Source organism: Aulonocara sp. 'chitande type north' Nkhata Bay, linkage group LG15 (assembly GCF_057382095.1).
Source record: "Aulonocara sp. 'chitande type north' Nkhata Bay isolate Kocher_YH1m ecotype deep benthic linkage group LG15, A_spYH_male_GT1.1, whole genome shotgun sequence".
Classification (NCBI taxonomy): Eukaryota; Metazoa; Chordata; class Actinopteri; order Cichliformes; family Cichlidae; genus Aulonocara; species Aulonocara sp. 'chitande type north' Nkhata Bay.
In genome coordinates, this window is record NC_141358.1 from 30,378,408 (window position 1) to 30,391,663 (window position 13,256).

Sequence of the window (13,256 nt, forward strand, 5' to 3'; positions counted from 1 at the left end):
AGGTGGCTTTTTTATCCTAAACAGAAAGTTTGGTGGTGGGCAGAGTTCTGGATGAATGACCAGCAGCAAGTGCAGTGTTTGTGCATATGTTTTTAATGTTTGTGCTGAAGCTTTTTTTTGCAGTTGTATTCTCCTCACACATGTATGTTATTTTGTATGTTTTGACAGGTCACTCATATTTATCCTCTATGCGGCAATATCTGACAAAAAAAAACTATGTTTAAAAGGGAGAGTGAATCTGAGGGCTGCAAGATATCCTTTGCATCCTAGTGGTAAAACCCATGTCAAGGGAACACTGTTGCTAGGTAACTGCCAAGTAGTTGATGTTGCAAAAGACTTCACCTGGCTCTTTTTTCAAAGAATATCCAAAGATTTTTTTTGCAGGAATGAGTCCTAAAATCCATAGGTTACCATTTTTGTGATTTCTGTTCCCTCTCCATTAAATAAAGGTTTTTACATGCAATAAGGCCTGTAGCTAACACAAGGTTGAACGCTTTTCACATTTTCTCCTACAAAATAAAAGAGAAGACTCGACAGCTGACATTGTATTGTCCATGTATAGTTTAAAATGTCCGCATTTTACATCTGCTGATAAAAATTAGCTGATGGGAAAGTACCAAAATCAAGTACAGTTCCAGTTTTACAGAAGTTCATGAATTTAGAAGGACACCGGTGTATCATTTTTGTAATTCAAGTTTACGGTCCTTTGAGGACTCAGTCCAGTGTCCTTGGTTACTAGCCCAGTTCTCAACAAAATCATGTTCTTTCATTAGCAGTAACATTAATCCGAAGTGGGATTAATGTTGCTGTGCACAGTCCCTGCAGTAACACCCATTGACATTACCTGACCACTGCTCTCGGGTTACTAACATTCCTAATATAGAGATGGCATGTTCCGTCTGGTATCTGATGTCACACTTTGGGCTTATGACTGTATCACTAAATCATCAGGACATTAATATGAAGGAACGGTGTATAATTCCCATTTTAGGTCCTTTTTATACCTTTGTATATCAAACAACAGTGTGAATAAGCAGTTGTAATGGGCCGGAAATGTTGCAAATATTCTCATTAACATTTACAGTTAAGTACAAACTAATGGAATTCCACACAATACAAACATGCATGTACTCTTAGTTTGTATCCCTTCCCTCAGAAGGAGTACACACTAAGTAACAAGAGAAACAACATCAGTAGGGATGGGTATCGAAACCCGGTTCTTGTTGAGAACCGGTTCCCACTGTTTCAATTCCTTGGAATTGTTTGCCATTTTTGCAAACGATTCCCTTATCGATTCCAGTCGCCCCAAATGACGTCACCACGTCATTTACCTGAATGAATGTCGTGTTTTTAATTCCGCTCCGGACTCGTGAATCTCAACCCAGCAGCAGCGGTAATGTTTTAGTGTTATCGCAGATTGCCCCGTACATGGGGCTGCACTGCGTTAGTGCGGTTAGCTCGTTAACACATTAGCGACGTCCAGTAACGTCATTATAACAAGATTAACCCTGACAGCTGCTTAACCAGGTGAAGGGACACTTTCTCTCGGTTGAACACGGAACACACACGCACACATACGCATGTACACTGACACAGACCTACACTCACCCTCCACCCCCCTCCAAATGCCTTCGAAACACCAGTATATATGGTTGGAAGGGTAAGATGGAACGGACTGGAACGGTTCGCAGCCGAGTGTGAAGCAGCGGGAATGAGGATCAGCACCTCCAAATCTGAGGCCATGGTTCTCAGCCGGAAAAGGGTGGAGTGCCCACTCCGGGTCGGGGATGAGTTCCTGCCACAAGTGGAGGAGTTCAAGTATCTCGGGGTCTTGTTCGCGAGTGATGGGAGAAGGGAGCCGGAGATCGACAGACGGATTGGGGCTGCAGCTGCAGTAATGCGGACGCTGCACCGGTCCGTCGTGGTGAAGAGGGAGCTGAGTGTAAAAGCAAAGCTCTCAATTTACCGGTCGATCTACGTCCCTACCCTCACCTATGGCCACGAGCTGTGGGTAGTGACCGAAAGAACGAGATCGCGGATACAAGCGGCAGAAATTAGCTTCCTCCGAAGGGTGGCTGGCCTCTCCCTTAGGGTGGGTGAGAAGTTCGGCCATCCGGGAGGGGCTCAGAGTAGAGCAGCTGCTGCTCCACATCGAAAGGAGCCAGCTGAGGTGGTTCGGGCATCTGACAAGGATGCCCCCTGGGCGCCTCCTGGGTGGGGTGTTCCAGGCATGTCCCACCGGGAGGAGGCCCCGGGGCAGACCCAGGACACGCTGGAGAGATTATATCTCTCGGCTGGCCTGGGAACGCCTTGGTATTCCCCCGGACAAGCTGGAGGAGGTGGCTGGGGAGAGGGAGGTCTGGGCCTCTTTGCTTAGGCTGCTGCCCCCGCGACCCGGCCCCGGACAAAGCGGATGAAGATGGATGGATGGATGGATGGATGGATGGGTAAGATGGTGCTGGCAAGGCTGGCAGCCTTAACCCAGTTTCCCTCGGGATGAATAAAGTATTATCAATCAATCAATCAATCAATATATGCGTGTTGCATCCAGTCAGTATATAATTGTATCTTGCTAGTCAAGCTTGCTAGCATTAGCTGTTAACTTCAAAATTATTCAAAATGTGGATCCCAAAATCTGTGGGTGAAACTAGAACTACTTTCATTGAAGGAGGGTATTTGCGTTTGGGAACTTTGTCTGGTTCCATTTCTACACAGGACAGAAAAATTATCATGAGCAAACAGTATAGTTTAGCATTTATTTTATAAATCTGCTGCTGCGTCATTGAAATGTAAATATCTGAACATATAAGTGAAATATGGGCCTATGGTGTTTAACAGTTTATTAAAGACTTCATTACAGACACACTAGAAGACTGTCTAACTATGTTCAAATTACTTTGGATGCATCTGAGCTCCACTCTAATTATTTACTGGTGACAAGAGCACAGTGAGTGGCTAATGAACAAATTTAATGAAGCTTTTTTTGCTCATGGACTCAGTCGAGTTAGTGGAACAATTTGCCTGAAAAGCTCCCAGCGTCATCTAAATCCACTGTATGACACACATTACTGAATTCTGTTCTAGCTTTAATATTTTCATAAAATACTAAAACCATTCAGATAAATTAAAAAGGGTAGTACTGGTAGCTCAGTTACCAGTATTACCCTCAGTGACCTCACTGTTTAGCTCCAGTGTGCCCAATACACGGCCTCCACACTAATGTCAAAGAGTTTGTGACCTTCACCAGATGAAAGAAAGGTCAGAGTGGCTTTTAGATGATGAGATCGATAAATAGCAGGTGCACCATTTCAAAAAGTGTACTACTGGAGCCATGCAGTCACTTCCAGATATAGATTAGCCCACTCTGTTTATAGAGGGTGGGTATAGAGGGTATAGTGTTGACAACACCATGAGTTATTTACCTTTTTTATGCCTGAATGAATCAGAGGTCAGTTATAGGTGGCTTGGACTTCTTTAAGTTTCTTGAAGACGTTTCTTCTCTCATCTGAGAAGTTTCTTCAGTTCTAAGAGTCTCCACCCACCCGGGGTCTATTTAGCATTTAGACTGCTAAATAGACACACACACACACACGTCTATTTAGCATTTAGACTGCTAAGCACAATGAATCTGAATAAGAGCAATTTTTAACAAATGTGCAGTATGACTCTATAATCTATTTAATGAAAGCAATGTCACAATGTCATAAGCCGGAGAACCAACAGGAGGCCCTCATTGTTCCTAACCTTGTTTAAAAACCCTGCAACCTGTTTTTGTTTTGATTGAACAAAAATCTAATAAGCATCTGTTTATAAAGTTGGTAAGTTCGGCAGCTTGGTGTAGCACTTTCTTTGAAGAGCTCCTGTGTTTATGATGAGTCTGAGAAGCATTGGTGTCTGGAAATGGAACTGAAATTATTACACACTGAGTAACACATTTTTCTCCTTGTGTCGTCAGATTTGCAGAATTGCAGAATTTCATATTATTATTTCCCAAACTTACATTGTCGTTGGCTGTCGTGGCTTTTGACACGAGAAGGGGATTTTTTTGTGTGTCTTGAGTCAGAATCTGGAGTTTAACAGTCAGACATCTCACCATCTGCCTGGTAATAATCAGTTTCTCGCTGCTGATCAGCAGCCCTTGTAATCCCCGACAGATATGAGGATCATTTTGTGCCATGAAGTCGTAATGATCTCAACCCCCACCTGAGCTCAAGCATCTTGTGGTATAATTGAAGTTGGGGAATAGTGGATTCACTGCTGTCTTGGTGATATTATGTAACCTCTGTTTGCCAATGCCTGGCAGTGTGACTGACTCAAGCTGACATCAAGTTGCCATGCAGGCTTGTCCTTGCGTGCACCTTTCTCTGCCACACCCGGCAGTGGCGTGCACAGACATTTTGGGGGGCAAGTGCTCCAGGGGGAAAAAAGGGCACTTTTTGCATATGTGGAAAACCTTTTCTTTTTATAATAAAAAAATCGCACAGGTTAAATGCAATTTGACTTTTATTTCAAAACATTCTCTAAAAATCAAAAATCACACCACAAAAAGATAAAATCTGTATCCAACTCTAAACTATATACATACATATTCTCAAGTGTCCATTAAATGGAGTGTACTGCTCTAAAGAAGCATCCTTCTTGGTGCCATGTCTTTGTAGATGTTGATGACCTCGTTGTAATTGATCTCCACATCTTTCTCAATGGCCAACAAGAGGAGATCAGACAACCTTTCTTCTCCACACAAACTTCTTAGTTTATTTTTGATTATTTTTAGCTTTGAAAAGGATCTTTCAACTGTCGCAGTTGTCACTGGTAGTGTTGCATAGCTCTGAATCATTTTGACAAAGGCAGGAAAGATCAGCTGGCCATTGTTTTCCCTCAGTATCAGAAATATTTCTCTGAGGTCTTTTGAACTAAAGCTGGAGTGGAAGACCTTTAATTCTGTTTTGAGCTGGTCCTCATCTTCTCCATAGAATTCACAGAGGATGTGGACAGCTTCAATGGCTTCTGGGTTTGGTGGGCCTACCCAGTTAGCATGCACAGTTAAGGGCTGGAAGGACTGAATGATTCTGGCCGTTGGGCTTCCAGTATTGTCCCCTTTGAACCTCCTGTTCAGTTCCCCAGTCATGATGTCCAGAAAGGTGAAATATACACCACTCCTGAAATATGCCTCCACTGACTCAAACTGAGCACCTACTTGAGACACTGTGGTGCTGTGTTGGAAACGCACTGGAACTTTCCGCTTTCTCTCCTGACCAGGCACCACGGTAGGTACTGGAATGTTGAAACTCTCTGCCTTCTCTGATGCACATCTAAATATCTCTCCAAATTTCTCCTCAGACCTCATGGTTTGCAATGTGTGAAGCACACCATCAATTACCTTGTAGGCAGTGGAATGGTCCAACCCTTCTTCCTGCAGAGAATCTGATGCCAAAGCAGTGACTTCGAATACTGGTGTGGTGATTTCCATGCAGAGAATGAACATAAAATTAATGGCATTTCTGTACATCTGAGCATCACCTTGGGCCAGGTTAGGTGGGTCACTGTCACTGATGTCATCAAGGAGCATCAAAATGGCTTTCAAATTTCTCTGAAGTGCCTTCAGTGCTTTTTCCCTGCAAGCCCATCGAGTATCTGACAGCTGCTGGAGCTCCATAACACGTTGTCCAGGAAAGAGAGACTCCTGAAATTTGACCAAGGCAGCATGACGCTTTGGGGAGCCTGAGCAAAAGGCATACAATTTCTCCACCAAGTTGAAAAATGTCACAAAATGCTTGCTGGACTTTGATGCCTCCACTAGTACCAAATTGAGGCAATGGGCTTTGCAGTGCACATAGAGGGCCTTCTCATTGTGTGCACGGATTCTAGCTTGGAGACCTTTATACATGCCACTCATGTTGGCTGCTCCATCATAGCCTTGACCATACATGTTCTTCATCTCTAGGCCATTCTTTTGCAGAAGCAAGAACACTGTATTCTCCAGCTCCTGGCCTGTAGTTGTATCAACATTGCACACTTCGATGAATCTCTCCTTTATTTGCATATGATGAAAATATCGCACAACAAATGACACTTGCTCTTTGTGTGAAACATCAGAGGTTTCATCAAGTAGAATGGAATACATTTCAGCCTCTTTTATTTCACGTTGTATCTCCTTCCTGATGTAAGTTCCTAGTGCTGCAATGATGTCATTTTGACTTCTGTTGGAAAGCAGTGACACCTGGGGCCTTGTCTTGGTGGCTTTAACTGTGGCAATTTTTTCCAAATGCATTTTCAGCACACTATCGTAGCGGGAAAATACATTGACTAATTCACGAAAATTGCCACGGTTATCACTGGACTCACTCCCATCATGACCTCGGAATGCTTGTCCCTGACGTGCAAGATACACTGTTAGGTCAATTAATCTTGTCAGGATTTCTTTGTTTGTCTGCCTCTCTCGCTCTCTAACTTCCACCCCTTTTACGTCTGAAACATCAAATGCAGACTGAAGGGCCTTTTTCTGGAAATTGATCCATCTAACCATGCTTGTCATGTGCATCTCTGCGCTGGAGTGTTGTTTGATTTTTTCAAGAGCAGTACTCCACTTTCTGATGCCATCAGTTGTCCAGGCTGTTCTGCTTTTATATTTTTCATCCGAGAGGAAAAGCCGACAACTAAAACAATGCATTGAATTAGCAGTGGGTGAGTATTCCAGCCACACATTAGCAGAAAACCACTGTTTCTGGAATGATCTCCCCTCAGTTTTGGGGTAAGGTATATCAGGCTGACATGGGCCCACATTGCAGCACATTGAAACGTATCTGTCATTGCGCTTTATTTTAAATGTATGGATGTGTGTTGGATCTGTTGGGTATTGTAAAGCTGCTAACTTTGACATTATGTGATCGATCGGTTCTTCCTCATTGTGGTCTTCAGAGAGCACTACATCAGTGTCTGTAGGCCTAACTGAACCTGTTGCTGCATTGGTCGCGGCTTCATCTGTTTCTATATCTCCCTCTTCTGCTATGCTGGTAGATGGCATAGAGCTGCTTCCCTGCTGTGACTGACTACAATGGAGCAATAATAATAATAATAGTATTATTATTTATCATAATAATAAGCTTAAACAGATCGTTTTAATAATAACCCATACTGCAAGTCTTGTAACATAGAAATAACTTTCGTAGGTACAAAATAATAGTTAGCTCAATGCCTGCTGATTAAGTTCATTAAAAACTAAGTGTGAACAGCTTTTAAGATTTTTCAATAGAATTAACTGCAAGGAGCAGGTTACATTAAAACATTAAAATAGAACCTGACTCTGCCCTTGACTCTGACCTTTCATCTTCATTTTCCTTTGCTTTCATCCAGGAGAGCAGAGAACTGCTTCCCTGGGCTGCCTGTTGTAGTAGATCCCTTTCTTTCTCCTTTCTCAGCCTCTCTTTCCTAGGCATTATGCTTGCTGAAATTAGTAAATAAATAGACCAAAATGTATGAGAACGAATAAGACTGACTGTGGTCATTACAAGAACAGGGCAGAATGGTCGTTTTCACAGGCAATTGGGAACTGCCTATTTTTCCTTTAGCAAATTAATGTGTTAATGTTGCCAATATGTTACACCAAAAAAAATTAACATGTCTAACCAGTGCTTCTCAAAACTTTTAACATGCACCACCCCCAACACCGTACCCTTCAAACTACCAATAACAACGTCACTGTTCTGTCACAATCAGGTCACAACACAGTGCGTAAATGTCTGCGAGCATCGCTGAGTCAGTAACAACCAGTTAGGCTAAAGACTGCATCTTTAGACAGTTGGACGGTGTTCTAACTTTCTCACAGGAGACACCTACTAAAGACAGTCAAAAACATTAATTTCAATCTTACCAAAGTAGGACAGTAGTTGACGTTAGTTATGGAAAGGCTAATCCACAAAAACGGAGAAACGTCCATAATTCTATTATTCATAATCATGTCAAGGTTTTAGGTTTTTCTGCAGTTCCATCTCTAAAAAGTGTGATGTCTTCCCGTCACTGACTTCAGTTTGAAAACTTTGTATTTATTCACAGATTTCCGTGAGATCATCCTAAAATTTGTAACGAAAAATGGGCTCAAAAGAGCCCTCTGCCTAACGGCATGTAGCCTTATTGGATTGGCCGTGAGCCCCGCCCCCCTCAGGGACTCCAGGACCGCGGCCACCCGCAGCACATGCTCCGCCCAGGTGTCGCTGTGGATGATCACGTCATCCAGGTAGGCGGCAGCATACGCCGCGTGCGGACGCAGTACCCGGTCCATGAGACGCTGGAAAGTGGCCGGGGCCCCGAACAGGCCGAACGGGAGTGTCACGAACTGGTACAAACCGTACGGAGTGGAGAAGGCCGTTTTCTCCCTGGCCTCGGCAGACAAGGGAATCTGCCAATAGCCCTTGGTTAAGTCCAGCGTCGTGAAAAAGCGGGCCGTGCCTAACCGGTCCAGGAGCTCATCGACCCGAGGCATGGGGTAGGCATCAAAGCGTGACACTTCGTTCACCCTGCGATAGTCGACACAGAACCGTATAGACCCATCCTTCTTCGCCACCAGAACGATGGGGCTACACCAGGCACTGTGCGACTCTTCTAATACTCCCATCCTCAGCATTTCCGCCAATTCCCTCTGCACGATTTTTCGCTTATGCTCCGGGAGCCTGTAGGGCCGTGAACGCACCGTCACGCCGGGCTGCGTCACGAAATGGTGCTCGATGAGGGACGTCCGGCCGGGCAGGGGGGAGAACACGTCCGCAAAACGCTGTTGCAACGCGACAACATCCGCTCTCTGGGCCTGTGTGAGATGGTCGTCACAAGGGAGGGAGGTGGGAATGATAGAATTTGGCACCTCAGGCCCCAACTCATCTCTCTCCTTCACCAGGCTCACCAGAGAAGCGGTTTCGACCTCTCGCCACTGTTTGAGGAGATTGAGGTGATAAATCTGCGCGGCTCCTCCCCTGTCCGACCGAGCGACCTCATAGTCCACGTCCCCGACACGCCGTGTGACCACAAAGGGACCTTGCCACTTGGCGAGCAACTTCGAGCTGGAAGAAGGGAGTAACACAAGCACTTTATCTCCCGGTGAAAATTGCCTGAGTCTAGCCCCTCTGTCATACAGGCGTTGCTGACGCTGCTGAGCCTGGAGCAAATTCTCCCGTGACAACCTCCCCAAAGTGTGGAGTTTTGCTCTCAGGTCCAACACGTACTGAATCTCATTTTTGGCGGGGCTCGGACCGTCCTCCCAGCTTTCTTTAATCAGGTCGAGCACCCCACGTGGCCTCCTGCCGAACAGCAGTTCAAAGGGAGAAAATCCCGTGGAGGCCTGGGGCACCTCCCGCACTGCGAATAACAGAGGGTCTAGCCAGTGATCCCAATTGCGTTCATCCTCGTTAATGAACTTCCGAATCATGGACTTTAAGGTCTTATTCAGCCGCTCCACCAGCCCGTCAGTCTGAGGGTGGTAGACGCTGGTCCGAATAGATTTAATGCCCAGTAATTCGTACAGTTCCCGCAGTGTACGAGACATAAACGACGTGCCCTGGTCAGTCAGTATCTCTTTCGGGATTCCGACTCGGGAGATGACCTGAAACAGTGCCTGCGCCACACACTTAGCCGAGATGGTGCGCAGCAGAACTGCTTCCGGGTACCGCGTTGCGTAATCCACCAGGACTAACACAAAGCGGTAACCGCGTGCACTCCGGTGAAACGGCCCGATGAGGTCCATGCCGATGCGCTCAAACGGGACCTCAATGAGGGGGAGAGGGCGCAGAGGCGCTCTCGGTATGGCCGGCTGGTTAACAAGTTGGCAGTCCGGGCAGGACGCGCACCAGCGGCGCACATCCGCTCGGATGCCCGGCCAATAAAATCGGGCCGTTATTCGCTCCAGAGTTTTCTCGTAGCCCATATGCCCTGCCATGGGGTTATAGTGGGCTGCCTGGAAAAGTGTTTCCCGGCGGCCCTGCGGCACCAACAACTGGGTGTGTGTTTCTTCAGTCTGAGTGTCACGACTCACTCGATATAAACGGTCATTTAATAAGACGAAACGCGGGTAGGTCTGCGCGGCCTCAGGGCGCACCACGTGACCATCAATAGCCATCACTTGGTCAAAGGCTGAGCGTAGGGTGCCGTCACGAGACTGCTCCAGTGGGAAATCACCCATGGGGGACACTTCCGGGGCTCCTCCCCCCCGGAGTCGGTGTCGGACGACCCCGCGTCACCGCTGAATGCCGCGCACACGCTACACCCCGCTTCCGGTCGTGATCGCACCCCCGCGTACTGCCCCAGTAGCTGATGAAACCCCGGCCAATTGGTACCCAGAATCAGGGTGTGCGACAGGCGCGGGCTAACCGCCGCCGTTACCCTATGTGTATGGCCCTTGTATTTTAGCAGCAGCGGCACCATGGGGTACCGGTGCACATCACCATGAACACACCTCACCTCCACCCATTCTGCCTCCAATAATGCCCCGGGGCGAACCAAGCCTTGGTGCACGAGGGTCTGTGTGCAGCCCGTGTCCACCAACGCCTGGCGTATATCCCCTCGAGTCCTTACCCGAATACTGTATGTCCCTCCTGGACCAGGGGAGGGTGCTGGGGCGCCAGCAACGCGGAACACCTGCCCCACTTCCATAAGCGGACAATCCCTCCTCAGGTGTCCCGGCTGCCCGCACTTCCAACACTCCGGCCCCGGCGTTTGTGCTGCCCTCCGTGGCTCGGGGGCGGCTCCACTCGGCTCGGTTCCCCTGGATGGCACCGCCGCCACGAAAGGGTTAGTGGGGCTCAGCGCCGGCAGCTGCTCTGCCTGCCCTGGTGCCGGCACACGGCGCCTCGGGGGCCGGCACTGGGGCCTGTTTGTTCGGCCTCCGTCCGGCGTCCCCGGGCTCCCCTGCTCCAGTGGCAAGGTGGTCCTCCGCCAGCGTCACCGCTACCTCCAAGCTTGCGGGCCGGTGGCACCGGACCCATCTCGCCGTCTCCGCTGGCAATCCCTCCGTGAACTGCTCCAGCACCACCTTGTCCACCAGCTTCGTCTCGCCCTCCGATGCTCCCGGCTGCAACCAGCGCACCGCCGCGTCGCGCAGCTGCCGGGCCCAGGCGAATGGTCGGTCCGTTGTAGCCAGCCGACAGGCCCGGAACCGCCGGCGATGGTCTTCGGCGGTGAGCCCCAGCCTGTCCACCACCGCCAGGCTCACATCCGGGAAGCTGCTCCTCGACGCCGGAGGCAGACTCAGAGCCGCTGTTTGTGCCTCCCCAGACAGCAGGGGAAGCAGCCGCGGAGCCCACTCCTCCCGCGGCCATTGGCAAGCCTCCGCCGTGGCACGGAAGGTCTCCAAAAAAACCTGTGGGTCGTCCCCGTCCCCCATCCGGGGCACCGCCACCGACAGTGGCGAGGGCTTCGGCATGGCAGCGGCCCCGACCAGCCGCTCCAGAACTTGCGTCTGTCGGTCCGTTTGCTCCCGCAGCGCGGCCAGGTGGGCACGCTGGTCGGCCGCCTGATCCCGGCTCATCGTCGCCATCTCCGCTAGCATCTGCGCCAAGAATTGCAGAGGCTGGGCGGGTGGCGCGGCCTGTGGGTCGGACATTCCCCCACCGGCACTTTCCTGGGTTTCGGCACCACTTGTGGAGTACACCAGGCATAAATACACGCACACGCAGGTATGTACTGCCAATTTCCACATTTATTGACGTGTTTGTTTTGACAGCTGAATCAGTCGCACAGCCTGACAGCTCACGAGCCCAGCTGATCTCTCCCTGGCCGCTCCTCCCCGTCTCACTATAAAAACACAGCGGAGGGAGACCATCATCAGTACATAAACACCATCAGCTGTCCTTACCGGCCTCGCAGCGCCGCCCTGTTGAGCCTTCTGCTCCACTCCTCCCCTGCAGCTGCGCCCGGGGCCACGCCTCCGCCACAGTTACATTTTAAATGTGTCGTTTTTTTGTTTATCCATATGGATGGATGGAGGGGGCAAGCTGGCAAAGTTTGTCATGTGCAGTTTCTGACAGGCTACTTCACAACAAAACAATTGCAGGTTGGTCTTAGAGGGCAAACAGAATAATTTCACTCGATTCATGGGTTACCTGACTGGTTGGGAAGGGAAAGAGATGCCGTGTTGTCCGCCGTGGCTCCCAGTCGCTATAGTTAGCCTACTATGCCTACTCCAAGTAGTCCTATGTCATGCCGCTGCTACACGCCTCACAACAAATGAACTGCAAGCGTGTTCACGTGACACGGTGACAGTGAAAAAGCGACAGGGTTCGGGTGTCTTTGAAGAAGGGGCACAAATCAAGCCATTATTTTCACACCTTTTTAAATCGCGCAGCTTTAAAAAAAAAAATCACGTCTTTCAAAAGGGCACTTTTTTGGACTGAGGGCAAAAGGGCAAGTGCTTCAGCACCACCTCGTCTCTATCTGTGCACGCCAGTGACACCCGGTGTATACAGTATGTGTGTCAAATAATCAGACACTAACATTGTTGCACAAAGGTCTGTAGGTGGAAAGATCTATCACACACAAAAAAGTCACATCAGTCGGTTTTTGATCTGCTAGCTTGATCATCTCCAAAAGATGCCACTCAGCTGCATGTAAAACCGTCACATTCTGCCAACAGCTAAATGAAGGGTGCGTTTAACTAATCCACTCATTTAGCTGCTCAACAGTTAGTAGGCCATTATTAGTGCTATCCTAACTGTTTTAACTATTTTATGTATTTATTTCAACTGTATGTAGTGCACTATAAAATCCGTGTATGGCAGTGTATAGCAGCTATTGTAATACAGGATCTGATCTGATATACACTTAGTTATATTGCATTTTATTATTTATATCTGTTTGTTTGAATTTTGTGATGACATATATTTAATTTCAGTGTGTTCTTTTGTTGAGTTCTGGTGTTTATAAAGTCAATTTGAGTACAGAGAACTTTGATCTTAGCGTGCGTTATCCCGCTGAAAGCAGCACTATAAGGAAATTCCTCTGACCTCCTTTATTAGAGGAAAAAAGCTCAAAAGTCAGACTTGTTAAATTTAAAGAAGCTATGTCCATTTTAAATTTAGCAGAAGAAGAGTACACTGTGGTGTACTCTTCTTCTGGTGTACTCAGGTAGCCTGTGGCATTTAAGAAGACTCAACAGGTACCAAAGAACCCAGATACTATCCCCAACCCATTACACCACCACCTGTGCAAAAAAAGTAACCTCATTTTCTTTTGCTGGCTAAAATTATTGCCACTCACTGTGGTCTTTGGCTATTTTA

The 13,256-nt window shown here is 47.9% G+C and overlaps 2 protein-coding genes across 2 annotated transcripts; both read right to left on the reverse strand.

Annotated features, from left to right (window-relative positions):
- Positions 1 to 4,621: 4,621 nt before the first annotated feature.
- LOC147313356 (zinc finger MYM-type protein 1-like) lies at positions 4,622 to 6,043 on the reverse strand. Its single transcript, XM_086262938.1, has one exon. The coding sequence runs from the start codon at positions 6,041 to 6,043 to the stop codon at positions 4,622 to 4,624; it is 1,422 nt and encodes a 473-aa protein (XP_086119064.1).
- A 3,632-nt stretch (positions 6,044 to 9,675) lies between these two features.
- On the reverse strand, positions 9,676 to 11,680 carry LOC147313357 (uncharacterized). Its single transcript, XM_086262939.1, has 2 exons — positions 10,869 to 11,680; positions 9,676 to 9,865 (listed from the first exon to the last, which is right to left on the reverse strand). The coding sequence occupies exons 1-2, from the start codon at positions 11,678 to 11,680 to the stop codon at positions 9,676 to 9,678; spliced, it is 1,002 nt and encodes a 333-aa protein (XP_086119065.1).
- Positions 11,681 to 13,256: the final 1,576 nt, after the last annotated feature.

Coding starts and splice junctions, on each gene's coding strand:
- LOC147313356 (XM_086262938.1), bottom strand. CDS start 6,043: ATGCAAATAAAGGAGAGATTCATCGAAGTGTGCAATGTTGATACAACT.
- LOC147313357 (XM_086262939.1), bottom strand. CDS start 11,680: ATGTGGAAATTGGCAGTACATACCTGCGTGTGCGTGTATTTATGCCTG. Junction 9,866..10,868: donor GAGCCCGGGGACGCCGGACG/GAGGCCGAACAA, acceptor GCCCGATTTTAT/TGGCCGGGCATCCGAGCGGA.